Source organism: Equus caballus, chromosome 1 (assembly GCF_041296265.1).
Source record: "Equus caballus isolate H_3958 breed thoroughbred chromosome 1, TB-T2T, whole genome shotgun sequence".
In the NCBI taxonomy this organism is placed as follows: Eukaryota; Metazoa; Chordata; class Mammalia; order Perissodactyla; family Equidae; genus Equus; species Equus caballus.
Window position 1 is genome coordinate 176,138,099 of NC_091684.1, and position 27,162 is coordinate 176,165,260.

The following is a 27,162-nucleotide window of genomic DNA, read 5'->3' on the forward strand; positions in this document are numbered from 1 at the left end:
AGCTAGGAAAATTATGACAAAAAGAAAAAAGACTAGTAATGGAGAGGATGAACCTGTCAGATATTAAGAACATCTTATAAAACTTCTTTCCTGAAAACAGCGTGGCTCTGACTCATGAACAGATAGAGAAACCAATCAAACAGAATAGAAAATCCAGAAACATTCCCAAGAACATATGGAAATGTAGTTTTTCATAATATTGCATTTCAAATCAGTGGGGAAATGATGGACTTTTTAATAAATGACACTGGATCAACTAGACAGTGATTTGTTAAGAGATTAACTTGGAGTCATATTTCACATAAACCACCAGACTAAACTGCAAACAGACAACATATTCAAATCTACAAAGTAATATCATTCATGCGGTAGAAATAAGCATGGATAACTTCCTCTATAAACTTAGAAAGGGGAAAGCCTTTCTAGCAATGACTCTACATGCAGAAACAGTAAACGAAAAGTTTGATAAATAAACTTCGATATGTAAAAAAAATTTTTTTAAAGTTTGTGCGTCAGGAAGCAGTGTAAGCAAATTGAAAATACAGACAGCAAACTTGGAAAAAACTATTGCAACATATATTACAGTTAAGGAACTAATCTAGCTAATATATAAAGAACTCTCAAAATTCAGAAGAAAAAGACCAAAACCCTGATAAAAGAATGGACAAAAGACTAGAAGGTTCAGGGACCGGCCCAGTGTCGCAGCGGTTAAGTGCGCACATTTTGCTTTGGCGGCCCGGGGTTTGCCGATGTGGATCCTGGATGCGGACATGGCACAATGGCAACTCATGCTATGGTAGACGTCTCACATATAGAGGAAGATGGACATGGATGTTAGCTCAGGGCCACTCTTCCTCAGCAAAAAGGGGAAGATTGGCAGCAGATGTGAGCTCAGGGCTAATCTTCCTAAAAAAAAAAAAAAAGACTAGACAGTTCACAGTAAAATGTATTTAAAACATAATCATAATGAAGAGTCTCAAGCTCTCTCATATTAAGAGAAATGGAAATAAAATATGGAAAAAAATGGAAATAAAAATTCTACAGAGACACTGTATTTCGTCTCATATGTGGCCAAAAATTCTAAAGTTTAACAGCATACTCCATGGATAATGCTACTGTTTTCTTTTGATTGGTGTTGCAGGATATATCTTTTTTATTTTGTAATGTTACTTTCATCCTCTCCATGTTTATATTTAAGACTATCTCCTGTAAACAGCAGAAAATGGGTCTTGCACTTTTTATCCCGATTGACAATCTCTGCTCTTTAGTTAGAGTGTCTAATCTGCTTACATTTAATGCAACTACTGATAAGGTTAGGTTGAAGAATACCATGTTGGTACTTGATTTCTACTTGTGTGATTAATTTTTTTCCTTTGCCCTTCTTTTCCTGCATTTTTTTTGTTATATCTCATTTTGTCTTCTTTATTGGCTTTACGTTAGATGTCTATGTATTATTTTATTGGCTACTCTAGGATTGCAATATGCCTCCTTCACATATCACACCCTATTTTGAATTAATGTTATACCACTTCATATAAGAACATTGTAATAAAGTATTTCCATTTATTCCCCCTCCTACTCTTTGAGTTATTTTTGTCATACTTTTGGCTACTATATCCCTGAAATCCTAAAGCATTTTTGCCTTAAATAGTCATTAATCTTTGAAAGAAATTTATATAGAGTCTCCTATATTGGGTCACATTTCACAATTTTATTCCTCTTTTGTCCTTCGTGCCTGCGATGGGGATCGTGTCCCTTCAGCCTGAGGAACTGCTTTTAGTCTTTCTTCCAGTGCAGGTCCGATGGCAACAAATTCTCGTAGCTTTGTTTTTCTGAAAATGTCTTTACTTTGCCCTCACTTTTAAGAAAGACACTCACTGGAGACAGAATTCCAGATATCAGTTGCCTTTTCCTTTCAGCTATGACAAATAAAAATGGCAAGTAATAGGATATATTGGAGTATATAAGGAAACCATTTGGTGTAAACCTAATTCGGCCTGACCTTGTCTTTCCAAAAGGGCCTGACCGGTGGCTGTTGAGCACGCATTGTATATCTGCTTTAGATATTCCCGATGGCAAGAACAAAGGCCCTTGAGATAAAGGTGCAACTTCCCTCCCCCTCCCAACGTTGGCATTTCCTTAAGGATTAAGCGTCTTTCCTTAGGCTAGGAACTGATTGCTGGGCGCACCTGTGACCACCCAGCTCAAGACAATAGACTTGCCTCCTGCTCCACACTCCGAGATAGCAGACCCACTACCTGCTGTGTCCATCAAGGGCTGTGCCGACAGGGCAATCTTGTGACTGTTGTAGGAGGGAGATTTCAATCATATGTGAAACAGCCTGTTTGGGGGTATATACCCACTCTGTATACCTCACTTCCCTGGTGCCCTTTCTTCCTTTGGGAAGAAAGGCCCCAGTCCATGGTCCTCAGATTTTAGGTCAGAATAAACTCTCCCAAATTTTCATTTATAGATTGGTTATGGATTATGTTCATTGACAAATATTTAGAAATGTCATCTCAGTGTCTTCTGACTTCTGTCATTTCTGATGAGAGCTCATTGTTATTTTTATTACCGTTTCTCTTAAAGTAATGTATATTGCTTTCCTCTCTGTCTACTTTCACCCCTTTCTCTTTCTCTTTTTTTTTCCTGAAGAAGATTAGTCCTGAGCCAACATCTGTGCCTGTCCATTTCCACTTTTTATATGTGGAACGCCTGCCACAGCATGGCTTCATAAGCAGTGCATAGGTCCATGCCCAGGATCTGAACCGGTGAACCTCAGGCCACCAAAGCAGAGTGCACTGCTGCTGCACCAGCAGGAGGGCATCTATCTTTGGTTTTTACCAGTTTGAATATTCTGTGCTTACATGTGGATTCCTTTGCCCTCCCCGAGGTGCACTGAGCTTCCTGAACCTGTGGATGAGGAATGTAGTCTAGCAATAGGCCTATGACGAAAAGAACCAGTGGGTGCACTTCTTTTATGGTGAAATGTGTTTGTTGGACAAAAGCAGTGTTGTGTGGGATAGCAAGACAGGAAATCAACCCTGTGAGTTCTGTAAGTCCACAAGGGGGAACCAGCAGAAGTATGGTGGTGGGCAGGAAGGCAGAGCCATCCCCAGCCACGTTCAGAAACAAATAAGCAAGATCTCACATTCCTTTGGGCTTCTCTCCCCCAGGAACTAGCTTGGTGGTTCTCTCCCTGCCATCCTGGGACCCAGCTCTTCTGGTGGGTCTGGAGGGAAGGAGGGGAGATGGAGGTGGGTTTGGGTGAGTAGAGGCATTTCCAGGAGGTCATTCCAGAGATATTTTATTGATTTCTATTTAAATTTTCATTACAGAGGTACTTGAGGAACAGAAGGATTGTTTCCTCAAAGGCAGGGGTGGGGCAGGGGACACTTCCACAGACAAAGTAGATTTGAAGGAATCAGCATGATTAGGGGGCTCACCCAACCCCATCCAAATGTGCCCCTGAGCAGACTTCAGCTCACCAAGCGAGGTGCTGGAATCCTTGTCACAGAATGGCTGCACAGCAGCCCAGAGGTTTCCTCTCCAGGGAGGAGTCTGAGCAGAAGCTCAGCTCTTGTTCAGGGTTGCCAGGAAGTCATCACGGGGGGCGGTTAGACAACACGACAGGCCTTTTGCTGCTCTGGCTGTCAGGGTGCCTGGGCTCAGTCCAAGCTCTGTTCTAACTCTGTGGTCCCTTCCCTCGGCCACTGCCCGCTCCTGGGACTGTATCTCTCCCTCATCTCTCACAGGAGGAAGACCTGCAGCAGGGTCCTCAAACTCGTATGAAAACCACAGAACCATTTCCTCAAAGTACATGTTACAGTGAAACTAAATATGCGTGTGGCTGGGCAACTTTTTAGATATCTTTATTTGCTTTCAGCATTTTCTTTTTTGTTTATTTCCACCAAGGAGCCAGGTTCTCAGTATCTCTTAGAAGCAGAGATATTTTTTCGGCTCCAGATCAGAAGCTGTGTGTCCTCACTGCTCTGCCCTCATGAAAGTGCCTGCAGTCATGAAGAGATTGTGTTGCTGCCTGCTTTGCACACAACAAGGTGGGAAAGGCCATGCCTGTGAGGGTTACATGATCCTAGAGTATGTGCCCCTTTGGTGAGAGGGTAGTGCTGTGTGTGTTTGGAGCAGGAGCTCAGAGTTGAAACATATGCTCAGCTCCCTGGTTGTGCCCCATATGAGCGGTAAGCCCTTGGAGAGATGGCTGCTGAGAGTGTTTCCCGAGCTGAGCCCAACTCAGGGAGAGCCTCATTCAGCAAAGGAGACTGTACCCTACGTGTGGGCTCCAAGCCAAAAACCTCCTCAAGTCGAAAAATCTGGGTGGTCTGGAAACTATGGATGCAGCAGTGACCATAGTGGCCCCAAGAGGAGAGGCCCTTCTCCTCTTTTTCCAGACCTGTGAACCTCCCTGATTCTAGTTTGATTCTGAGCAGGCAGGAGGTCCAGGAACCACAGGGATCAGATTTCTGGCCAGTCCAGTTGGATGGGTGTTTAGAGGCTGACTCTAGTTGCCTGCAAGAAAATATGTAATACAGTTTTTCCTACCATCTGAATCTGATGAATGTCATCTTATCAGTACAATGACATTCCTACCTGCTACTATTCTTTTTTTAAGATTGGCACCTGAGCAAACATCTGTCACTAATCATGTTTTTCTTCTTCTTCTTCTTCTTTCCCTCGAAGCCCCCCTGTACCTAGTTGTATATTATAGTTGTGGTCCGTCTGGTTGTGCTATGTGGGATGCCACCACAGCATGGCCTAATGAGCAGTGCTATGTCTGCACCCACAAGGCGCACAGGCAAAACCCTGTGCTGGGGAAGCTGAGCCTGCAAACTTAACCATTTGGCCCTGGGGCCAGCCCTCCTACCTCCCACTTTAAAGGGAAAGAAATGTAAGGCTGCCCTCAATGCCCTTCTCCCTCCCATCGCGCTGCCCTCTCCTCTAGGTGAAGACGAGGCTCCAGTGGACAGAGTGAGGTGACTTCACCCCTAGAAACTAAAGGACTGCTGTCATTTCCAAATCCCACACCTGCTGTTCTAGAGTCACACATGCTCACGCTCACACGGACTGTGACCAGCAATACAAACAGAAGGCAAGTACTTTATTCCTGTGGATTTCCCACGAGATCTAGGCCATGTGCACTCATGTGAGGAGGGAGAAAGGGTTACATGATTTGGGTGAAACACTCTGTCACTGTCACCCAGGTTCAGATGACAGAGGCTGTATTAGGTCCACTGTGGATCCCAGTGCTGGGCCCTTAGGAGCTCACTCAATGTGTGTTTGTTTGTTGATGGAAAAATTGTACTTTACAATCCTACTGCAGACAGGGCTAACTGCAAAAGGCTGAGACAGACTAGGTGGCCAGTGAGGAGTCTTAGCCTAGAGGCCAGCAGTGAGTAAGAGGGACAGGCTGAAAGGGACTCAGGCTATTGAGTCACCAGGTGACCAATGCACTCTGACCACTTCGGGGGACACTGGGCTGGATGTGAGGAGTTGAGCTGGCCTTGCTAGGTGAGAGATGGGGCAGGGGTTTTGGAGAGACAGCCTGCCTGCTCTGTCTTCCATGGACCACACCTGTTGCCAGCACAGGCCTGGTCTCTTTTGCCCCTTTCCAACAGGGCATGAGCTGGGCTGGCATCTCAGGGGAGAAACCCTGATGGAACCACAGGGAGCTCTGGGTATCTTAGGCAGGAGGGCTAGAAGGAAGAGGCCAACTCAGATCTGGCTTGTCTGGAGGGGACAGGAGTTGGTGGACTCTGAAAACTCTCAGTGGAAAGCAGGGATGGAGAAGAAGGGGCAGCCAGGAGACTGGAGGCCAAGCTGGACCCCAAGATTACAGGAGGGCAGGGAGGAAACTCAGGCTGGGTGAGAAGGAGGAGCTTCTCCAGAGACCCACCCTGACTCTGCATCAGCTCCCTGGCTGTGGGGGACAAAGTTCCTACTCAGGCAGCCTCTCCTCTCCCCGTTGTGGGTGGCTAAGCAATTGAGCTTCAGCCCCAGGCTTGCCGGCTTGGTGTCCGGGACCCATGGTGTCATCCCCCTTCCTCTCTGCTGTATAACACAGGGAAGGAGGTAAGAAGTTCACCCTGAGCCCCAGGACCAGAGAGGTTCATGTTTTCTCCTGATGGTGCTCAGCTGCAGCCCTGGCAGAAGGGCAGATCCAGAGAAAGGTGTGGGTCAGAAGGAGCTGGGGAACAGCTTTGCTTGAGGTTTGGGGGAGGTGGTTGTGGGAGGAGGAAGCAGGAAACAGCAGATTTGTGTCACTGGCCTTCTAAGAACAGAGTAGGTGCCTGTGAATGAGGGTCAGTGAATAAACAAGAAACCAGCCCTTCCTGCTCATCTCAGAGACATTTATTTAGTTGCTGGGTGTTTCTGGATCAGCTCCAGAGAAGATTGGCTGGTTCCCAGATTTAGAGCTTTTTCATGGTTTCCTTTATCCAGGGCAGGAAACTCGAGACTTTCGTGAAGGCCTGTGGAGGAGTCCCGTCTCTTCGTCCATAGGAGACAAGGCCTTGGATCACATTCTCACACACAAGAGGGCCCCCGGAGTCCCCCTGTAGAGAGAGAGCAGGGAGGACTGAGCCTCTGCTTCGCGGGTCCTGCCCACCTGCATCCCAAACGCCCTCTCAGTGAAGGCCGCCTGGGTGGCCTCCATGTGGGAGATCAGAGAGCAGGGCAGGTCCCTGTGGGCCCCTCAGCTGCCCACTGCAGACTCTGGACATTGTCCCAGCTTCATTTCACTCAGGGGGTGGCTCTCTCTCCTCCCCCAGGTCCCAGATCCTCTCCCATGAGGGCGCTGTGGGACTCTGCTTCAGTCTACCATTTAAGAACATGGAAGCAGGCAGGTGAGGCTGACATGAAGGGTGAGCCATTTAACAAAGATGGGAGCCAGCTCTGAGGAGCCACCTGGTTTGACTGCTGCACACCCAGGGAGCAGTTTTCTAACACCTGTGCCCGGCGTGGGGCAGAGTGTTGCAAATTCACCTTCCGGATGGAGTATCATGTCTGGGTGCATCTCAGGCCCCTGGTAGGTTCCAAGAAGGCCTGTAAGTCCCCACTCTGGCTGCTCCCCTCTTCTCTTCCCAGGGGAAAGATCAGAGTCTAGGGGGTGAAGGAGTCCCTATTGCCTGGGTCTCCAGGTCCCGAAACACCCCTCTCCCCAAAGCTGACCTAGGCAGATGCCCTGTCTCACCTTAAAGGAAGACTTCTCTTCCTTTGGGTCCCCCACACACAGCTGAGTGTTACTGTTGTAACTGCGTAAGTAGGATTCGCACACCCGGTCCTGCTGCACGGTCAGCTCCACCTCCTGCAGAGTGTCTGACCCTGTGCCATTTGGAGTGACTCTCCCCCAGCCGGCCACACTGCACAGCTCTCCGGGCCTCACCTGGGCTGTGCCCCAGGGCAGGCTGAGGGTCCTCACAGCTGCAGTCAGCTTGGCCTCTCTCTCCAGCTGATGAGAAGAGGCAACAAAGTCCAGCTCAGCCACTGGTCTCCTGGGCCCAGACAGCACGATGGGGCTGCACTGACTTCCCTCTCTCCTGAGCCACCGGGAATAGTCAGGCAGACAGGATGGGAAGCAGGGAAAGGACAGGTCCCATGGGAGGGGAAGCAATCTGGACCCAGGACAGCAAGAGCAGCAGGGAGGTTCCCTTACCTTTAGTAACATGATGTCATTGGAGAACTTCTTACGTTTATAGTCTGGGTGGCGGATGGCTTGTCTCACAGCGATGACTTGCTGGGTCTTCTCCTGCTTCCGGATGTTGTGGGCTCCAAGAATGACATTCATTAATCTGCATAGAAAGTAGAGTGAGGTGGTGGGGTGCATGGAATCAAAAGAGATCGAACCTTGGAGCCATAAAGGGTGGGTGACAGGCTGTAGGGCAGGGCTGCAGTCAGTGGAAATCGAAACAAGTGGAGGACTGGGCACTGACTGACTGTGTCCCCTGTGCTTCTCAATGACATTGAGGGTACATTTCCTGGATGCTTTCTCTAGCCCTCGAGTAATATTGGGAAAATACTCTGAGTTTACATTTTGAACCTAATGCATGCTTTTATCCTCCACAGCTGCTTCATTTGGCCAGTGTGGCCTCTCTTCTCAACTCAGCCACTTGCTCTCACTTCAGACCCTCTGACCCCAAAGCTTACCTCTCCTATTTCTCACTTTCCATCACCCAGCCTTGCTCTCAGATGGCTCCTCTCAAGACCTGTCATGGCCCTAAGTTACCGGTATCCAGGAGAGCTCCCCTGGGCTGCAGCCCCTGGGCAGAGGTCCCTGTAGGGGTCTCAGGAGGTGTCAGTTGTCTGCAGCCCCTCACCTTCCCCGGCAGTGAGCAGCAGTCAGAACAAAGTCCTCTTGCACGAGAACACCGCCACACCTCTTCTTTTTGTTCCCCCGCAGACACTGAACAAACACCATGTAGGGGCGGGAGTGGGGCTTGGCCTCATGTCCTCCGATGATGTCCTCTGAAAGAAAAGACTCAAAGATGGGCTTTCTGGGAGCAGGTCTGGTCAGGAGGGAAGTCTCTGGAAGTTGGTGATTGAGGGTGGGGTCTATAGTGACCTGCTGCCACCAGGGAGAGTCCTCCCAGGTTCTCCTAGTAGGAGAATAACCTTTTCTGAATGTGAAGCCACAGTACCTCCTGTTAGAAAAGGGAGGACAGTGCTTGTTGTCCCTGTCCTACTTCAGACCATGCATGGAGGAGATCAGAGCTGTCTTCATGATGGTGGAGCCCAGAGGATCGTGGACAGGGTTCTGCTACGCCTTCTGTCTCAGTGAGTCTCCCAAGCCTGCTGAGCCTCTGCTAATGTCTCAACTGGTGCCCGTTTCTAATAATCTGTCCGTGAGCTTCTGGTGCTGGATTGTCTACAATCCTCATGTCCGAGGGTCTAACCCGTCCTAGGATCTCAGTAAGCCTTTTGTGGCTGCATGAATAAATGTCCTTCACTTAGCTTTCTGCTGAGGTTTGGTGGGAATCGTGCTGGTGTGATTGAAGGCCGTTGGCCTGGAGAGGGGACACTGTGTGGAGCAGCCAAAGGCCTGAGACGCCAGGGGCAGGTGGGGCTGAAAATGTGCTGCCCAGGACCACGGCAGAGCCACGGCAACGGGGCACCCTGCATGCAGTGATCCAGCGGCTTCAGAGATCAGCTGCTCCCAGGGCTTCTCTCCTCGGTGGGGGTGAGGGGGTGAAGTTTCCAGGAAATGAAACTGAATCTTAAGCTGGGTCCAGGACAACTCTCATTACCACACCCGATTTTTCTGAACCGCCTTTTCTTGGGTTGGAGTGAGGGATTTTAAATAGTTGTCATTTGTAGGTTCACGTCGTCTGCCAAATGCCTTTCTATGAACAACCCACTTCCCAGGTGATAAGCGAGAGGCTTACACACTAAACCTTCTAGTGAACAGCCTTCCTTCCTGCCATCCTTTTTGAGTGTCCATGCAGCATCGGACTTGTTAGTGTAGGTTTGGGCTAGAGGCTGGCATCTAAAAGGTTCTTGGGTTCCAACCAAAGAAAATCCCTGACTATACTGGGCAGAAGGCTGAGGAGTCCAGAGGGTTTTGTGAGATGGGCTGGGGTTTCTGGAATGGGGATGGTCACTCACCTGTCCCAGCCTCAGGAGGCAGAAGAAACACTAACAAAAGCAGGAGTGGCTGCATCTTCCCTGAAGGTCTGCCGAAGTCACAGCTGCTGGTGTTACTTCTTTCCAGACACACAGTCCGCAAGGGCAAGGCAGGAGTGGTGGCTCAAGACCTCACAGACCTCCTACAGCGGTGCTCTTCTGGTTTTTGTGTGTCATCTGCAAGGTGGTTTGTTGAAGTTCTCTGGCTTGGGCTAGGTGACAGTAGCATTGTCACCAACCACACTTGCACTCCCAGTGCTGAGTCACAAGGTGAAATCAAGAAGAAAGAACAAGAATGTGAAGCCTGTGCTGCAGCCAGCAGAGGAGCTGGACCCCAGAAGCCCCTCGGTGACTGAATCTAGATTGTCTCCATTTCTCAGCTCTTGGCTCTTTTTCCATACTGATGAATTCATGAATAGCTATTTAGGAAGCTTGCTCTAAGGACATGAGTGAGATGTCTCCTGCCCTTGAGAAGATGGCGGTCTCCTTGAGTAGACTGAGACTCTGTGGTTAGAGTGTAGGCCAGTAGGGGCTGTGGTGGGGGTCTGCTTCGTGGTGGGAGATAGTCTGGACCTGCCTGAGGGGCATGTAGAGCTGGACACACACAGACCCCCCGAGAGAGGTAACATCACTGCCTCTCTGCCCACAAGTCCAGCCTTGTATTTTGGAATATTTAGAATCCCCTCTTTAAATGTAAATATTCTGTGACAAAGAGAGCTTCCTTTATCCCACAGTCTTGAATAAAATCCTGGACTTGATATTCATGGGACCAAAACAAACCATCATTGAGTCCATCAGAATTGAATGCCTAAATGGTTTATTCTTGAGTCATTGAGCACCCCTGGACCTGAACGGGGGATTGTTCCTCCCCAATCAGAGTATCTGTTTTCTGAGGAGGGAGTTGCCCTTGGGAAATTCTAGGTACTGGTGACAGATGATGGGGAAATGGATGTCAATCATCCTAATAATTACTATCCATTAAGTACTCTCTGTCCCGGGTCCAGTGAATCATGGCTCTGATGTGCCTGGGCCTAACAGAAGTATTTGCCAACAGGTTATCCCAACATCCTCTCCAGAATGATGACAGATGAGGGAGTATTGGAAAAGCAGAGATTATGAATTCTAAACAGCCCAATGCCAATTCTGTTAAAGCAATGGAAGGTTATGAAGGCACAGAAAAAGAGGGGAAGCCAACGTGCTTAAGCACTAATGATGATGATCTCGGAGTGGTGAAATTCTCGGGAATTTTAACCTTGTTATTTGTCTGTTCTTCCTTTAACTGTCTTTCTACTATGAACATGTGTTACTTTTCTACCCAGTAAACTTTTTCCTATAGTTGAAGCACACTCATCAATGGCAAACGTTGAGGAGACTACTTCTTTCTAGTCTAGCCTTCTCTAATGTGGATATTTTAAAAATGAGTTTACTTTTCTCAATCCATTCTTATAGACAAGATTTAGAGATTGTTGACAAATTTATTCAATCTAATATAGGCTAGAGGACATGTTGGTGAATAAAGAAAGAATTAATGATTTCCACTCTAAAGATGGAAGTTTAGTGAGTCCCTGGCAGCCTCCCCTCCATCCTCCTCTACCCAGTGCATTTCTGGCTTCTGAACCAGAGAAGACAGATGGATCAATCCTGGAGGCAGTTTTCCCCAGGGTAGAGAGCTCGAGGTCCTGGTGTGGACAGGTGGAGGTTTCCCCTTCTTTTTTCCAAAAGAGACAATGTCCTGAGCCACCTTGTTTCTCACAAGGGAGCCACTGCGCTCCTCCTGTGGGCAGGGGAGGAGGGGCTGGGCTGGGCCTTCTCCTGCTCCTCCTCTCCCTTATGCCCTGAGGTTAAGTGGTCTCTGTTTGGGGACTGGGAGTGAGATGTGGGCCAGGAAAGCCTTTGTGCCCCTCTTTGCTTCTGGAGCCCCAGCCTGGCCCTGACAATTCCCTTCTTCTCCTCCTCCAGGTAGACTTTGCCTATAAGCGGCTGTGTGACAGGCTCCTATCCCTGCAGGGTGACAGGACACCAGACTGACTTGGTGACAAGGCTGAGTACATAAGGATATAGCTAGTTCCCTCTGTCTCAGATCTCCTCAAGCTTGGCTGTACCCCAGGCTGGGCGTGGACAGTGCTGGGGATCTCACCTTAAAAAGAGTCTTACTCTTTGTTGGGTCCCCCACACATATCTGGGTGATGGTGTTGTAATGGCCTTTGTAGTGAGAGATGCTTTGCTCATCCCTTTGGATATCAAGCTCTACCTCTCGCAGTTTTATTGCCGAGGGAGTCTTCCCACCAAGGCGCTCCCAGTCAGCCACACTGCACATCATCCCTGGCTTTGCCAGCTCTCTCCACCTGGGCAGCCTGAGGGGGCTCACAGAGGCAGTCAGGTTGGCCATCCTCTTCAAGCTCAGGGCAGAGGAAAGGAATTCACAAAGCCTCCGGGGACTGTCATGGGGTTGCCTTCTCCACAGCCCTGAGACAAGTGTAGGGGTCATACTGGGAAGGAGGGACAGGAATGAGGTCGTGGGGGATGCAAAACCTCAGGATTAAAGTGTGCAAGAATCATTGGAGAATGTGCCCTACCCTTAGTGACACAATGTCCTTGGAGAAATTCTTAGGTTTGTAGTCTTAAGCTTGTAGTCTGGGTGGGGGATGGCTCCTCTCACAGGGATGACCTGCTGGGTCCTTTCCTGCCCCTGGATGTTGTGGAGCCTCAGGGAGAAGTGGGTTAAGCTGCACAGAGCAGAGTGGGACGTGCAGTCACAGGAGATGCACCCCAGGAGCCACAAAGGAGGCAGGACGGCTTGGGACACGGCAGGACTAGAGTGGGGAGGAATTACAGGGGTGAGGCCCTGGGGCTGAGCATCCCCGTGTCCTCTGCTTCTTGGCATTCCATACTGAGTGGAGGCTCCTGATCAATGTCTGGGTGCTCAGTCAGATGCAGAGCTTGCCTGTGTTAAGCAAAACTGTGAATTTCTCCCCTGTGCACTCTGGGCTTCGGAGCATAACCTCAGCCTCCTCCCGATGCCGCCTTTGACCAGCCCGTCTCTTCCACCGGCCCCTTGCACTGACCTGTTCCTTTCTCCCCAAAGCTTGCCTGTCCTTTGAAGGGTTCTTCATTGTTCCTAAGTGGTCCAGCTCTGTAGCCCCTGAGAAGGCAGTTCTCTGTGAAGCGTCGCCAGAAGGGTGGGGCCACATGCTGCTCCTCACCTTCCTCAGCAGCGAGTGGCTGCTGTCAGCACAAAGTCCTTACACACGAGGAAACTCTCACAGTTTTGTCTTTTCTCTGGAGTCTGGATCAGAAGAAATGCCAGATTCGGACAAGAATAAGTATTAGCCTCATAGCCTGGGATGATTTTCCCTGAAAGAAGAATTCAACTCTGCTTGCTGTGCTCATGCAGTCACAGGCTTGACCAGGGAGATGGGACAAAGGAGAGCAGGGTGGGAAGGACTTGGGGTGGCAGATAGTGGGGTCTGTAGTAGCCAGAAGCAACCAAGAAGGGGGCCCTGCAGGTTCCTGCGGTGGCAAACCTGGCTTGCCTAGTGACCCTCCAGACTCAAATTCTCTCTTTGACAAGGAGAAGAGCAGCCTTCGTCCTTAATTCCTGCTGTAGTCTCATATGTGGCAGACAGGAATGGTGTTTGGAACAAATGATGGAGGCCTGCTGAATCCTGGAAAATCCTTTCCCTGATGTTCTCTGGGTCCTCTCCCTGCTCTTCTTTTCCAGACCTCACTGGGCTGCTGGTCTGTAATATTCAGAACATGAGCTCAAGATGCTGGGCTGTGTTTGCTTTGCATCTGCTTGAGCCTGACAGGTCGTAGGTACCCAGTAAATGTCTTTTCTGCCCAAAGGAATGGCTCCCAGTTAGCCTCTGAGGAGGGTAGGTTGGGATAGTCCTGGTGGGGTTCTGAGCAGCAGGCAAGATGGAGCTGCTAAAGCTGCTGTGCCCATCGACTGAAAAATTACCAGAGAGACCTTGAGAGTGATCCAGCTGAACATCAGTGTTAAGGGAACTGGGATGCCGCCAGCTCTGGGGTCAACTGAGTCCTTAGCTTCTTTCCTGGGTGGCATGAGAGTGACAAAGTTTGGAGAAGGGAGTGGATTTGGAGGATAGATTTTAGGTCACTGAGTTAGAAAGCTTGTGGGCCCTATTTTGATTTCAGAAGCCAGCCGCTTCCTTCAAGCTGCCCTTTCCTGGGGAATTAATTGTTTCTCATTCCCATCTTCCAGCCTCCTTCCAGAGGCCTTTGTAAAAGAACCCGCTTTCCAGATGACAAGGGTAGGGCCTGGGGAGGAACAGCACCCACTGGCCCTTGTGGGGAACAGCGTTCCGCCCTGCCATTCCTGCTGAGTTTTCATTATGCAGCAGCTTTGCTGGTGTTTGAGGGAGTTTGGACCTGGAGTTCAGAAAGTTCCTTGGATGGACCAGCACTAGGATGTGTCTGAGTGCAGCGTCTGAGCAGGGCTGAGCCAGTGCAGGATGATGCTGGGCCTCTGTTACTGGGGATAGTCACTCACCTGACTCTCCCCTGTGGGACAGAAGACACGCCACCAGGAGCGGCAGTGGCCACATGTCCCCAGGAAGGCTGCCCAGGTCACAGCTGCTGATGCTTCCTCCTTGTCATCTAACTCCAAGTGTCTCTTCAGTGTTGTGGCCTTTATCATATAAGATTCCCTCTGAATGCCTCACACTGCTGTCTGATCAAGTCCTCGGGCCTGAATGGAGCAAGAGCTTATCAGTCACCACACAAGCACTCGTACCTGTTGTCTCAGTGCTGACCATACTCACAGAAAGCAGGAACTGCTGGCTGCTCTCAGGATGGTTGGGGATGTTGATCAACCAGTAGCAGGTCCCTGAGCCCCAGCAACCTGTGATGATAGATCCAACGCTATCTTCATTTCCTTGGCTCTCTTTGGACGTCATTATTGAGGATGATCATTATGGAAGCCCGTTTCTGTGTGAGACTTGGGGGCATTGAGATGAGATTCCTTGCTTCTGATAGAAAGCCAAAGCCAGCAGTGATCAGATAATGCTGGTGTAAGCCATGGTTAGAGGCATTTACACATGGAGTGGGAGTATTGCTGAAGAGGGCTTGTTCCAGTTACTAAAGATTGAGTGGTTTAAAAGAACAAACCACACTGATTTTGCCCACAAATCTGCGTTTTGGTTAGGTTTTAGTGTGGACAGCTCCCCTTTGCACCCCCTGGAGTCAGGCGAGGCTTGAAGACTGGAGGCCAGAATTTGAAACCTTCAGAAACTTGAAGGCTCGCTCACATGTGCCCAGTGGTTGGTGCTGGCTGTCTGCTCGGCACGTCCCTTCCTCTACATGAGGGCCTCTCAAGTAGTCTCTGTTCATGGGATTATCAAATCTTCCTCGCAACGTGATGCTTGGCTTCCCCAGATTGAGTGTCTCCCAAAGGCGAGCCAGGCAGAAGCTGTCTTCTTTTTATTTCTTAGACTTTGATGTCATAATGCATCCATTCTACCCTATTTCACTGCTTGGGGCAATCAAAAGGCATCCCTGGCCCCAGTTAAATAGGAAAGGGCATAGACCCTGCCTGTGAGTGGGAGGAGTGTTGCAGTCTTGTAAGAAGAGCCTGTGGGATGGGAGATATACAGAGGCTGTCCCAGCAAAGCATAATCTGTCATGCTACTCTAGGTGCCTGTAGAGTTGGTCAGAGGCTCTGATCTGTCTAAGCCCAGGTCACAGCCTTTGACTGGCTGGAGTCTGCTTTCTCCAAATCCTGGGTCCTGAGAATGGAAGAGTGTTGATTCTCCCCAAAGCTATCCTCCTTAATGAATTACTGATACCTCATGAAATGGGAACAGATGCCAGGGAGCCAAAGCAGTATTCTCACACCACTGCCCAGAGAAGGACATTTCTGATATCCTGGTACCATTCTCCAAATGAGTTATGTTGATTATCTCCCCATGATAGAAAAAGAGGGGTGAGTCATGGAATTGAAAATACTGTTGGTTCTAAACAGGTTGATCCCAATCCTCTTAAAAAGCGATAGAACCTTAGTTAAAGAAACAGAGCACAATCTCAGTGGTGACTGTGGTAGGAGAACCACAGTGGACCAGAGCGAGGTGTCCAAGTCGTGGCATTGTGGGGTGGAGAAGGTGCTCACGTCAGGCCTCTCTACTATGTGGACAGCCTCCTCACCTCACGTTGGCTCAGACACCCTGCACTGGGCAGCACAGCTTGGGGTGTCAGACTACCTGTGAGGTGAGGATGGCAGCCCAGTGCAGGGAGTGGATGCCGAAGTGGGGTGAGCAGGGTGTTCACACTAGGGGCTGGCCTAGTAGGTGGTATTGGAGCTCAAGTGAGGAGACTGGGGCCTCTACAGAGGGCAGGCTGTTGCAATTTGTCAGAGCAGGCTGATTAGGGTGTGGTGGGCTTTGGCAGGAAGGGGCTGCTGATGTGGAGTGTCTGAGCCTGCATGGAGCAAGGACGGGACCCACATAGGGGACGATGGGGACGTGGGAGATTTGTTATAGAAATCTCTGTGGGGATTAATCCAATTAGTAAACATAGTAGGGCAAATGATTAGATGTCTAAAGATTAGATGGTATTGATGGTATCAGTGTTAGTTTCCTTGGTTTGATGCCTGGATTGTGGTTATAGAAGAGTGTCCTTGTTTGTAGGAATCTCACACTAAAGTATTTGGGAAGTGACAGAGCGCCCTGTCAGTAACTTTACTCTCTAATGGCTCAAGAAAACAAAAGTTCTTTGTATTGTACTTGCAGCTTCTCTGTAAGCTTGAGATTGTTTTTAAATTAGGATGAAATCCATAACTTTCTCATATACAAACAACCATCAGTTTGAAGATATAACTGAAAAGAAAATCTGTTAGTAGCAACCAAAATACCAGGATGCTAGGAAAAGCTTAACCCGAATTGTGAAATTTATGTCCGAGGAAAACTTTTAAATACTCCTAAAAACACAAAAATAGACCTGAGTTATAGAAAGCTAGGCTTAGTTCTCAGTTAGGACGGATCTAAATCAAAAAGGTAGAATTTCTTCCCAAAGTAATATATACATTTAATGTGATTCCTATGAAAATATAAAATCTTTTTCCTAATGTTGCACAAGTTCTAGACATTTCTAAATTTACCTGGAAAATAAGCAAGGAAGATTAGCTAGGAAAATTGTGACAAAAAGAAAAAGGACTAGTAATGGAGAGGATTAACCTTGTCAGATATTAAAAACATCTTATAAAACTTCTTTCCTGAAAACAGTGTGGCTCTGACTCATCAAAAGACAGAGACCAATCAGACAGAACAGAAAATCCAGAAACATTCCCAAATACATACGGAAATGTAGTTTTTCATAAGGGGGCATTTCAGATCATTGGGGAAATGATGAACTTTTTAATAAATGATACTGGATCAAGTAGACAGTGATTTTCTAAGAGATGAAGTTGGAGTCACATTTCACGTAAACCACCAGAATAAACTCCAAATAGATAAGAGATTCTTAATATACAAAATAATACCATACGTACACTAGAAATAAACATGGGTAAATTTCTTTATAAACTTAGAAAGGGCAAAGCCTTTCTAGCAAAGACTCTAAATCTAGAAACATTGAAAGAAAAGATTGGTAAATAAACTTCGATATATAAATAAAAATCTTCTTTAATTTGTATGTCGAAAAGCAGTGTAAGCAAATTCAAAATACAGACAGCAAACTTGGAAAAAAACTAATGCAACGTATACCAAATTAAAGAGCTAATCTACCTAATATATAAAGAAATCTGAAAATTCAGAAGAAAAAGATTAAGACCTGATAGAAGAATAGGCAAAAGACAAGACAGTGCACAGCAAAATATAATTAAAACATAACGAAGTCTTAGCTCACTCAGATAACAGAAATGGAAATAAAATATGGGAAAAAGTCGAATAATGATTCTACGAAGACACTCTATTTTATCTCATAGGTGGCCAAAAATTCTAAAATTAAAGAGCACACTCCATGGGCAAGACTGTTTTCTTTGGATTGGTGTTGCAGGACATGTCTTTATTTTTTCTTCCATAATTTTACTCTCATCCTATCCACGTCTTTATATTTGAGTGTCTCCTCTAAACAGCACGAAATTGGTCTTGCAGTTTTAATCCAGACTAACAATCTCCACCCTTTAGTTGGAATGTTTAATCTGCTTACATTTAATGCAACCACTGATAGGGTTAGGTTGAAGAATATCACATTGCTATTTGACTTCTATTTGTGTGATAAATTTTTTGTTCCTGTGTCCCGCTTTTCCTGCCTTCTTTTGTTGTATCTTTTTGTCTTCTTTATCGGCTTTTGGTTACATCTCTATATAGTATTTTAGTGTGTTCTGTAGGATTGCAACATGGCTCTTTCACACATCACAGTCTACTCTGAATTAATGTTATACCACTTCATATAAGATAATTGCAATAAAATATTTCCATTTATCCTTCCTCCCAGCCTTTGAGTTATTTTTGTCATACGATTTGCTACTATGTTCCATAAATCCTAAAACATTTTTGCCTTAATAGTCATTAATCTTTGAAAGAAATGTATACAAAGTCTTTTATATTTCATCACATTTACACTTTTATTTCTCTTTTGTCCTTCCTGCCTACAATGGGGATCGTTTCCCTTCAGCCTGAGTAACTGCTTTTAGTCTTTCTTGCAGTGCAGGTCCGGTGGCAACAAATTCTCATCACTTTGTTTTCCTGAAAATGTCTTTACTTTGCCTTCATTTTTCAACAATATGTTCAGATTTCCATCATTTCTGATGAGAGCTTATTGTTACTCTTATTGTTGTTTCTCTTAAAGCAATGTATATTGCTTTTCTCTCTGTCCACTTTCAGCCTTTTGTCTTCATCTTTATTTTCTTTTTTTTCTGAAGAAGATTGGGCCTGACTTGACATCTGTGTCCATCCTTCACCGTTTTTTGTCTGTGGGATGCCTACCACAGCGTAGATTCATGAGTGCTGTGTAGGTCCACGCTTGGGATCCAAACCAGCAAACTCAGGGTCACCGAAGCGGAGTGCACAAACTGAACCACTGCACTGCTGGGGGCGCCCCTATCTTTGGTTTCTACCGGTTTGAATATTATGTGTTTACATGTGGATTCCTTTGCCCTCCCTGACGTTCACTAAGCTTCCTGAGTCTGTGGATGAGGAATGTCGTCTAGCAATAGGCCTATGACGAAAAGGAACCCGTTGGTGTACTTCTTTTATGGTGAAATGTGTTTGTTGGACAAAAGCAGTGTTGTGTGGGATAGCAAGACAGGAAATCAACCCTGTGAGTTCTGTAAGTCCACAAAGGGGGAACCGGTAGAAGTATGGTGGTGGGCAGGACGACAGAGCCATCCCAAGACACGTTCCCAAAAGAAATTAGCAAGATCTCACATTCCTTTGGGCCTCTCTCCCCCAGGAGCTGGCCTGGCGGTTCTCTTCCTGCCATCCTGGGAGCCGGCTCTTCTTGTGGGTCTGGAGGAATGGAGGGTAGATGGGAGTGGGTTTGGGTGAGTAGAGACATTTCCTTGAGGTCATTCCAGAGACATTTTTTTTATTTTTATACTTAAATTTTCATTACACAGTTTTTTGAGGAATAAAATGATCATTTCCTCAAAGACAGGGGTGGGGCAGAGGACACTTCCACAGACAAAGGAGATTTGAAGGAATCAGCATAATTAGGGTGCTCACCCACCCCCATCCAAATGTGCCCCTGAGCAGACTTCAGCTCACCAAGCGAGGTGCTGGAATCCTTGTCACAGAATGGCTGCACAGCAGCCCAGAGGTTTTCTCTCCAGGGAGGTGTGTGAGCAGAAGCTCAGCTCTTGTTCAGGGATGCCAGGAAGTCATCACGGGGGGTGGTTAGACAACATGTCAGGGCTCTTGCTGGCCTGGCTGTCAGGGTGCCTGGGCTCAGTCCAGGCTCTGTTCTAACTCTGTGGTCCCTTCAGTGGGACACTGCTCCCTCCTGGGACTGTGTCCCTCCCTCATCTCTCACAGGAGGAAGACCTGCAGCAGGGTCCTCAAACTTGTATCCAAACCACAGAACCATTTCCTCAAAGTACATGTTACAGTGAAACTAAACATGCATGTGGCAGGGCAATCTTTCAGATATTGTTTTTGTTTTGCTTTAGACATTTTCCTTTTTGTCTTTTTCCATAAAGGTGCCAGGTTCGTAGTATGTCTTAGATGCAGGGATATTTTTTCAGCTCCAGATCAGAAGCTGCGTGTCCTCACTGCTCAGCCCTTGTGAAAGTGCCCGCAGTCATGAAGAGATCGTGTTGTTGCCTGGTTTGTGCACAACAAGGAGGGAAGGGCAGTGCCTATGTGGGTTACATGATCCCAGAGTACGTACCCCTTGTGGTGAGAGGGTAGTGCTGTGTGTGTTTGGAGCAGGAGCTCCGGGCTGGAACGTATGCTCAGCTCCCAGGTCGTGCCCCATATGAGCAGCAAGCCCTTGGAGAGATGGTTGCTGGGAGTGTTTCCTGAGCTGAGCCCAACACAGGGAGATCCTCATTCAGCAAAGGATCCCATACTCTATATGTGAGTTCCAAACCAAAAACCTCCTCAAGTCGAAAAATCTGGGTGGTCTGGAAACTGTGGATGCAGCAGTAACCATGGTGGCCCTAAGAAGAGAGGCCTTTCTCCAGTTTTCCAGACCATATGAATCTCCCTGATTCTGGTTTGATTCTGCGCAGGCAGGAGGTACAGTAACCACAGGGATCAGGTTTCCGGCCAGTCCAGTTGGATGGGTGTTTAGAGTCTGACTCTAGTTGCCTTCCAGCAACTACGTAATACAGTTTTTCCTACCATCTTAATCAGTGCAATGACACTCCTACCTGCTACTTATATGCAAATGAAGTAGGGCTGCCTCGCTGCCCTTCTCCCTCCCTTCGGGCTGCCCTCTCCTCTAGGTGGTGAAGTTGATGCTCCAGTGGACAGAGTGTGGTGACTTCACCCCTAGAAACTAAATGACTGATGTCATTTCCAAATCCCACACCCTGCTGTTCTAGAGTCACACGTGCTCACACTCACACGGACTGTGACCAGCAATAGAAACAGAACACAAGTGCTTTTTTCCTGTGGATTTCCCACGGCGATCTAGGCCATGTGGGCTCACATGAGGAGGGAGAGAGAGGTACATGATTTGGGTGAAACTCTCATTGTCAGTGTCTCTCGGGTTCAGATGACAGAGTCTGTATTAGGTCCATTGTGGATCCCCAGTGCTGTGCACTTAGGAGCTAAATCAGTGTGTGTTTGTTTATTGATGGAAAAATGGTGCTTTCCCATCCTACTGCAAAGAGGATAGGGCTAACTCAAAAGGCTGAGACAGCCCTAGGTGGCCAGTGAGGAGTCTTAGCCTAGAGGCCAGCAGTGAGTAAGAGGGACAGGCTGAAAGGGACTCAGGTTATCAAGTGCCCAGGTGGCCAATGCATCCTGAGCACTTCAGGGAACACTGGGCTGGATGTGATGGGTTGAGCTGACCGTGCCAGGTGAGAGATGGGGCAGGGGCTCTGGAGAGACAGCCTGCCTGTTGTGTCCTCCATGGACCCTGCCTGTTGCCAGCACAAGCCTGGTCCTTGTGTCACTCTCTGCCAGGGCATCAGCTGGGCTACCATCTCAGGAGAGAGGTCCTGCTGGAACCACATGGAGCTCTGGGTGTCCTAGGCAAGTGGGCTAGAAGGAAGGGGCCAGCTCAGATCAGGGTTTCTGGAGGGGACAGGAGTTGGTGGACTCTGAGAACTCTCAGTGGAAAGCAGGGAGGGAGAAGAAGGGGCAGCCAGGAGACTGGAGGCCAAGCTGGGCCCCAAGGTCACAGGAGGGCAGGGAGGAAACTCACGCTGGGTGAGATCGAGGAGCTTCTCCAGAGACCCACCCCCACTCCACACCTGCTCTCTGGCTGTGGGAGAGAAATCTCCTCTCAGGCAGCGCCTCCCCTTCCCAGTGTGGGGGCTATACCGTTGAGCTGCAGACCCAAGCTTGCCTGTCTGGTGTTCAGGACCCATGGTGTCATCCCCCTTCCTCTCTGCCATATAACACAGGGAAGGAGGTAAGAAGTTCACCCTGAGCCCCAGGACCAGAGAGGTTCATGTTTTCTCCTGATGGTGCTCAGCTGCAGCCCTGGTGGAAGGGCAGGCCCAGAGAAAGGTGTGGGTCAGAAGAGGTGGGTAACAGCTTTGCATGAGGTTTGGGAGAGGTGGTGTACGGAGGGGGAAGAGGAGGAATCAGAAAACAGCAAATTTGTGCCATTGGCCTTCTAAGGACAGAGGAGGTGCCTGTGAATGAGGGTCAGTGAATTAACAAGAAACCAGCCCTTCCCGCTCAGCTAAGAGACATTTATTTAGTTGCTGGGGTGTTTCTGGATCAGCTCCAGAGCTGGTGGGCTGGTTCCCACAGTTAGAGCCTTTTCATGGTTTTCTTTATCCAGGGCAGGAAACTCGAGACTTTGGTGAAGGCCTGTGGAATACTCCCGTTATCTAGTCCATAGGAGACAATGCCCTGGAGCCCGTTCTCACAGATGAGAGGGCCCCCAGAGTCACCCTGTGGACATAGAGTCGGGAGGACTGAGGCCGTGCTCCCCCTGGTGCTGCCCACCTGCATCGCAAGTGCCCTCTCAGTGAAGGCCACCTGGCCAGGCCCCTGTGGGCCCCTCAGCTGCCCAGTCCTGACCCTGGACATTGTCATGGCTTCATTTCACTCAAGGGGCAGCTCCCTCTTCTCCTCTAGCTCCCACATCCTCTCCCATGAGGGTGCTGTGGGACTGTGCTTTGGTCTAATGTTTAAGGACAGGAAAGCAGGCAGGTGAGGATGACACTCAGCATGGAGGGTGAGCCATTTAACTAAGATGGGAGCCAGCTCTGAGGAGCCACCTGGTTTGACTGCTGCACACCCAGGGAGCAGTTTTCTAACACCTGTGCCCGGCGTGGGGCAGAGTGTTGCAAATTCATCTTCTGAACAGAGCACCATGTTTGGATGCTTCTCAGGTCCCTGGTAGGCTCCCAGAAGGCCTGTGACTCCCCACTCTGGCTGCTCCCCCCTTCTCTTCTTGGGAGAAAGATCAGAGTCTGGGGAGTGAAGGAGTCCCCACTGCCTGGATCTGTAGGACCCAAAACACCCATCTCCCCACAGCCAAGCTAGGCAGACACCCAGTCTCACCTGAAAGGAAGACTTCTTATCTTTCGGATCCCCTACACACAGCTGAGTGGTACTGTTGAAATAATTGCGGAAGTAGGATTCGCACACCTCATCCTGCTGCACAGTCAGTTCCACCTCCTGCAGTGTGTCTGGGAACCTGCCCTTCGGGGCAAGTTGCCCCCAGCCGGCCACACTGCACACCTCTCCGGGCCTCACCTGGGTCTTGCCCCTGGGCAGGCTGAGGGGCCGCACAGCTGCAGTCAGCTTGGCCCTTCTCCCCAGCTGATGAGAAGAGGCAAGAAAGTCCAGCTCAGCCACCAGCCTCCTGGGCCTGGACAGTGCAATGGGGCTGCACTGACTTCCCTCTCCCCTGAGCCACTGGGACTAGTCAGGTGGCCGGGATGGGAAGAAGGGAAGGGACAGGTCCCAGTGGGAGGGGAAGAAATCTGGACCCAGGACAGCAAGAGCAGCAGGGAGGTTCCCTACCTTTAGTAACATGATGTCGTTGGAGAAGCTCTTAGGATTATAGTCTGGGTGGTGTATGGCTTGTCTTACAGTGATGACTTGCTGGGTCTTCTCCTGCTTCCGGATGTTGTGGGCCCCAAGGGTGACATTCATTAATCTGCATAGAAAGTAGAGTGAGGTGATGGGGTGCATGGAATCAAAAGAGATCGAACCCTGGAGCCATGAAGGGAGGGTGACATGGGGCAGGGCAGGGCTGCAGCTAGGGGAAATAGACATAAGTGGAGGACTGGGAACTGAGTGATTGTCCCCTGTGCTTCTCAATGACATTGAGGGTAGATCACCTGGATGCTTTCTCTAGCCCTCAAGTCATATTGTGAAAATACTCTGAGTTTAAATTTTGACACTAATGCATGCTTTCATCCTCCACAGCTGCTTCATTTGGCCAGTGTGGTCTCTCTGCTCAACTCGGCCACTTGCTCTCACCTCTGACCCCCTGACCCCAAAGCTTGCCTGTCCTATTCTCACTTTCCATCACCCAGTCATGCTCTCAGATGGCTCCTCTCATGAGCTCTCATGGCCTTGAGTTACCAGGAACCATGGGAGCTCCATTGGGCTCCAGACCTTGGGCAGAGGACAGGTGTCCCTGTAGCGGTCTTAGGAGGTGTCAGTTACCTGTGGCCCCTCACCTTCCCCAGCAGTGAGCTGCCGTCAGAACAATGTCCTGTCGCACGAGGAGACCACCACAACTGTGCAGTATCTCTTCAAACAGAAATTGAACCAATGCCATGTAGGGTCGAGAGTGGGGCCAGGTCTCATGTCCCCCGATGATCTCCCCTGAAGGAAAAGTCTTGTTTACTTGTGCGCTCCCAGTGAGTCCACCAGGCATGCGTCAGCTTGACGGCTCAGGACTGCTGGGCATCTGGGAGCCCGAGATGGCCTGGAGTTGAGAGGGGCTTGGGGGTGGGGCTTTCCCTCTAGGAAAAGGAGGAGGAGCAGGCTTGGCCTGTGAATCTGTCCTCCACAGATAATTGGAGGTGAACATATGTGTCTTAGGGACAGTGAGGTCTAGAGACTCCTGAGAATTCCCCTCTTGACTTTGCTTTGTTTTAAGAGCCTTTCTAAGGCCCTGTTGCCCTGTGATGTCTAGGATGATGCTGCTTTCCAGTGGCCAGGACTTAAGTTTAGGGACCTAGATGTTGTCATAGCCTGTTTCCCATGGCCTGACACATAGTGGGTGCCCAAAAGCTGTTTGTTGGCTGCATGTAGGAATGGCCCCCGATGGGCCTGAAGGAGAGTTTGTAGGGCCAGTGCTTGTGGGATTCTGGAAAGCAGAGAAGTTCAGGTCTGCAAACAGTGGCTCCATCCTGGAAAGAAGGGAGCTGCTAAAGGCCTGGGAAGAAAAGCAGAGCTGGAGAAGGGACTGAGGGGCCTTGGGACTGAGCAAGGCATCAGCAGTCCTCTGGGGACAGTGGTCCCACCAACTCCGGGGTCTGCCGAGCTCCAGACTTCTCTCCTAAGCAGACACTGAAGGGAGCATCTGTGTCATCCCAGACCTGGAAGCCAGGCCCACTCTGCCCTCTGCAGGGGAATTGATTATTTTCTCTTTTCCAGTTTCCCTCCCTTTGCCATGCACTTCCAGTTAAGTTCCACTTTGCAGATTGCAAACGTAGGGCCTAGGGTGGGAATAGCCCCCACTGGCTCTTCTTGAGAACTGCCTTCTGCCCTGACATTCTTGTTGGTAGCTTATCCAGCGTCATACATGGGATTCTGAGGTGGGACGGGAGCTGGGATAGAGAATGTTGCTGGTGGATGGATGGATCAGGGATGTGCAGAATGGGCAGGAGATGTGTGCCCACTGTGTTTGGGGGGAGGGGTTGGGCATCTGAGGGCGGGGATGGTCACTCACCTGCCTCTGCCCCAGGGGACAGTAAAAAGGCCAGCAGGAGCAGGAGAGGCTGCATCTTTCCAGGAAGGTTGCCCAGGTCAGGGAGGCTGGTGCTTCCTCCTTGCTCTCTTTTAGCCCCGAGGAGAGGAAGGATGTACAGATGGGATCAGTGACCTCAAGTCCCCCTGTGGTTGTGTGGTGCTTCATCAGAGATGGCTTTCTATGAAAGCTTCCCTGCCCCCACTCCTTCTGCCTGATGACATCCTCTGGGTGGTGGTGTGAGAATCATGCAGTGACCACATGAGAACCCACAGTGGATGACTCAGGGTGGACCACTTGATCCAGCCTAGAGCAGGAACCCAAGGGTACAAGGTGGAGACTGTGTGCTATGGTATCGGCCAGTAGAGGTATTGGAGCCCCAGAAACCTGAGTCCCCAGTGAAGGAACCACCAATACCTTATTTCCATGTTGCTAAGTCCATCAGGATGATTTCTTCAGCAGATGTGTGTTTGGTCCCTTCTCTGTGCCATGACCAAACATAGTGGAGATGTGTCTCCTTCCCTTAGAGAGCTGTCTGTCTTGTGGAGGAGACAGAAACATCAGTCATCAGAGCACAGCATGGGAAGGGCTATAGCAGAGGGATGCACAATATGAGAAGAAAGCATGGCCACCATCTACCAAATCCATGTAGCAACCCATTCATCATCACAGCTTCCTTCCTATGGGATTTTTAGCGTCTCTTTTTAAGTTACAAATGTTCAGAGTGATAGAGTCCATCTCTCTTGTCCATGTTTTTAATACAAGTCCTGCACTTGACCTTTATTGGCCTAAATTAACAAATCATTATTACCCTAGGAATTGAACTCACTAATTGACTTCAGCCTAGGTCAATTTCCTTTGGGTAGGCTGGAGTCAGTCCCACCCAAACTAGATGAACTAAGACTGGAAAAGGGCTGATTCCCCAAAGGAAGTTCAGGTGACTAAATTTTGGATTTATATAACCTGGCATATAATAGACTCATATTTGCTCAACAAACTCTGCCGATGTTCTCTCTATGATGGAAATGAAGGACTGTTGTTTCTAAACACCCCAAGCCCAATCCTGTTCGGAGAACAACCAAGCATATCTGAGAGATTAGGGCCTGGTGATTTAAGTTTCTCTCTTTATATTTTCTGTACTTTAAATTTTTCTACGAGGAATATTGTGTGTCATAATACATAATTCCAATGTAAATATTCTCCAAATCAAACCAAGTACACTTATCAAACCTCTACCTTTTTGCACCTAGTTTATCCAGTAGTAGATATTTTAAAAATAAAACCACTTTTCTGATTATAGTGGTAATAAATGTTCGTTAAGAAAATTTGGAAAGAGAAAGGAAAAATGTCACTCATTTTCCTCTTTCCCACAGAGAGGCTGTTACCATGAGCAGTGCATTTGAAATGCTTGGGATCGTATTATATATAGAGTACAGTTTTCTTTTGTCCTCATTTAACTCTACAATTTAAGCATCTTCCTCATGCTCTTAAAAATCTGATAGTCAATATCACTATAGTATTTCTTTCCCAGATACTAAAGAATTCAACATGCAACTATTTCCTAACGTTGTTGGAAAATTTTAAAAATAATTTAAGCGAAGAGGAAACCATTAACGTTACCTGATTTGCCATCACTCATTGATAATCATCTTTAATGTCTTGAAGTAAGATGTAACATATTTTTCTCTCATGTATATCCGTATTTTTTAAAATTCAAACGGAGTTATACTAAACATAAATCTATGACCCTTTATTGAAAATGGAAGTGAAATTCACATAACATACAGTTAACTATTTGAAAGTACAACTCAGTAGCATTTAGTGCATTCAAAATATTGTGCAACTACCCGCCTCTCCCTACTTTTGAAACTTTTTCATCACCCAGAAGAACAACCAACCATACCCGGTAAGCTGTAGGTCCACAACACAGTGAGTACCAAATCACTTTCCCTCCTCCCTCTCCAAACCCTGGCCCTGCCCCCTAACAGCCTATAATCTTCTTTCTATCTCTGTGGA

At 48.3% G+C, this 27,162-nt stretch overlaps 2 protein-coding genes across 4 annotated transcripts; both read right to left on the reverse strand.

The window, feature by feature from the left end:
* Positions 1-6,351: 6,351 nt before the first annotated feature.
* On the reverse strand, positions 6,352-15,084 carry LOC138915145 (granzyme H-like). Of its 2 annotated transcripts, none has more exons than XM_070273733.1 (8): positions 14,418-15,084; positions 14,147-14,344; positions 12,699-12,919; positions 9,616-9,891; positions 8,331-8,478; positions 7,670-7,805; positions 7,208-7,465; positions 6,352-6,569 (listed from the first exon to the last, which is right to left on the reverse strand). In XM_070273733.1, the coding sequence occupies exons 4-8, from the start codon at positions 9,668-9,670 to the stop codon at positions 6,426-6,428; spliced, it is 741 nt and encodes a 246-aa protein (XP_070129834.1). In that variant the 5' UTR covers positions 9,671-9,891; positions 12,699-12,919; positions 14,147-14,344; positions 14,418-15,084; the 3' UTR covers positions 6,352-6,425. The 2 variants fall into 2 exon arrangements, with proteins under 2 accessions (XP_070129834.1, XP_070129823.1); XM_070273722.1 differs by having other exon boundaries at positions 12,699-12,987.
* Positions 15,085-21,939: 6,855 nt separating this feature from the next.
* Positions 21,940-25,304, reverse strand: LOC138925092 (granzyme B-like). 2 transcript variants are annotated; one of them, XM_070273759.1, is made up of 5 exons: positions 25,129-25,304; positions 23,909-24,056; positions 23,244-23,379; positions 22,779-23,039; positions 21,940-22,079 (listed from the first exon to the last, which is right to left on the reverse strand). In XM_070273759.1, the coding sequence occupies exons 1-5, from the start codon at positions 25,181-25,183 to the stop codon at positions 22,020-22,022; spliced, it is 660 nt and encodes a 219-aa protein (XP_070129860.1). In that variant the 5' UTR covers positions 25,184-25,304; the 3' UTR covers positions 21,940-22,019. The 2 variants fall into 2 exon arrangements, with proteins under 2 accessions (XP_070129860.1, XP_070129854.1); XM_070273753.1 differs by having other exon boundaries at positions 21,940-22,163.
* Between the last annotated feature and the right edge of the window lie 1,858 nt (positions 25,305-27,162).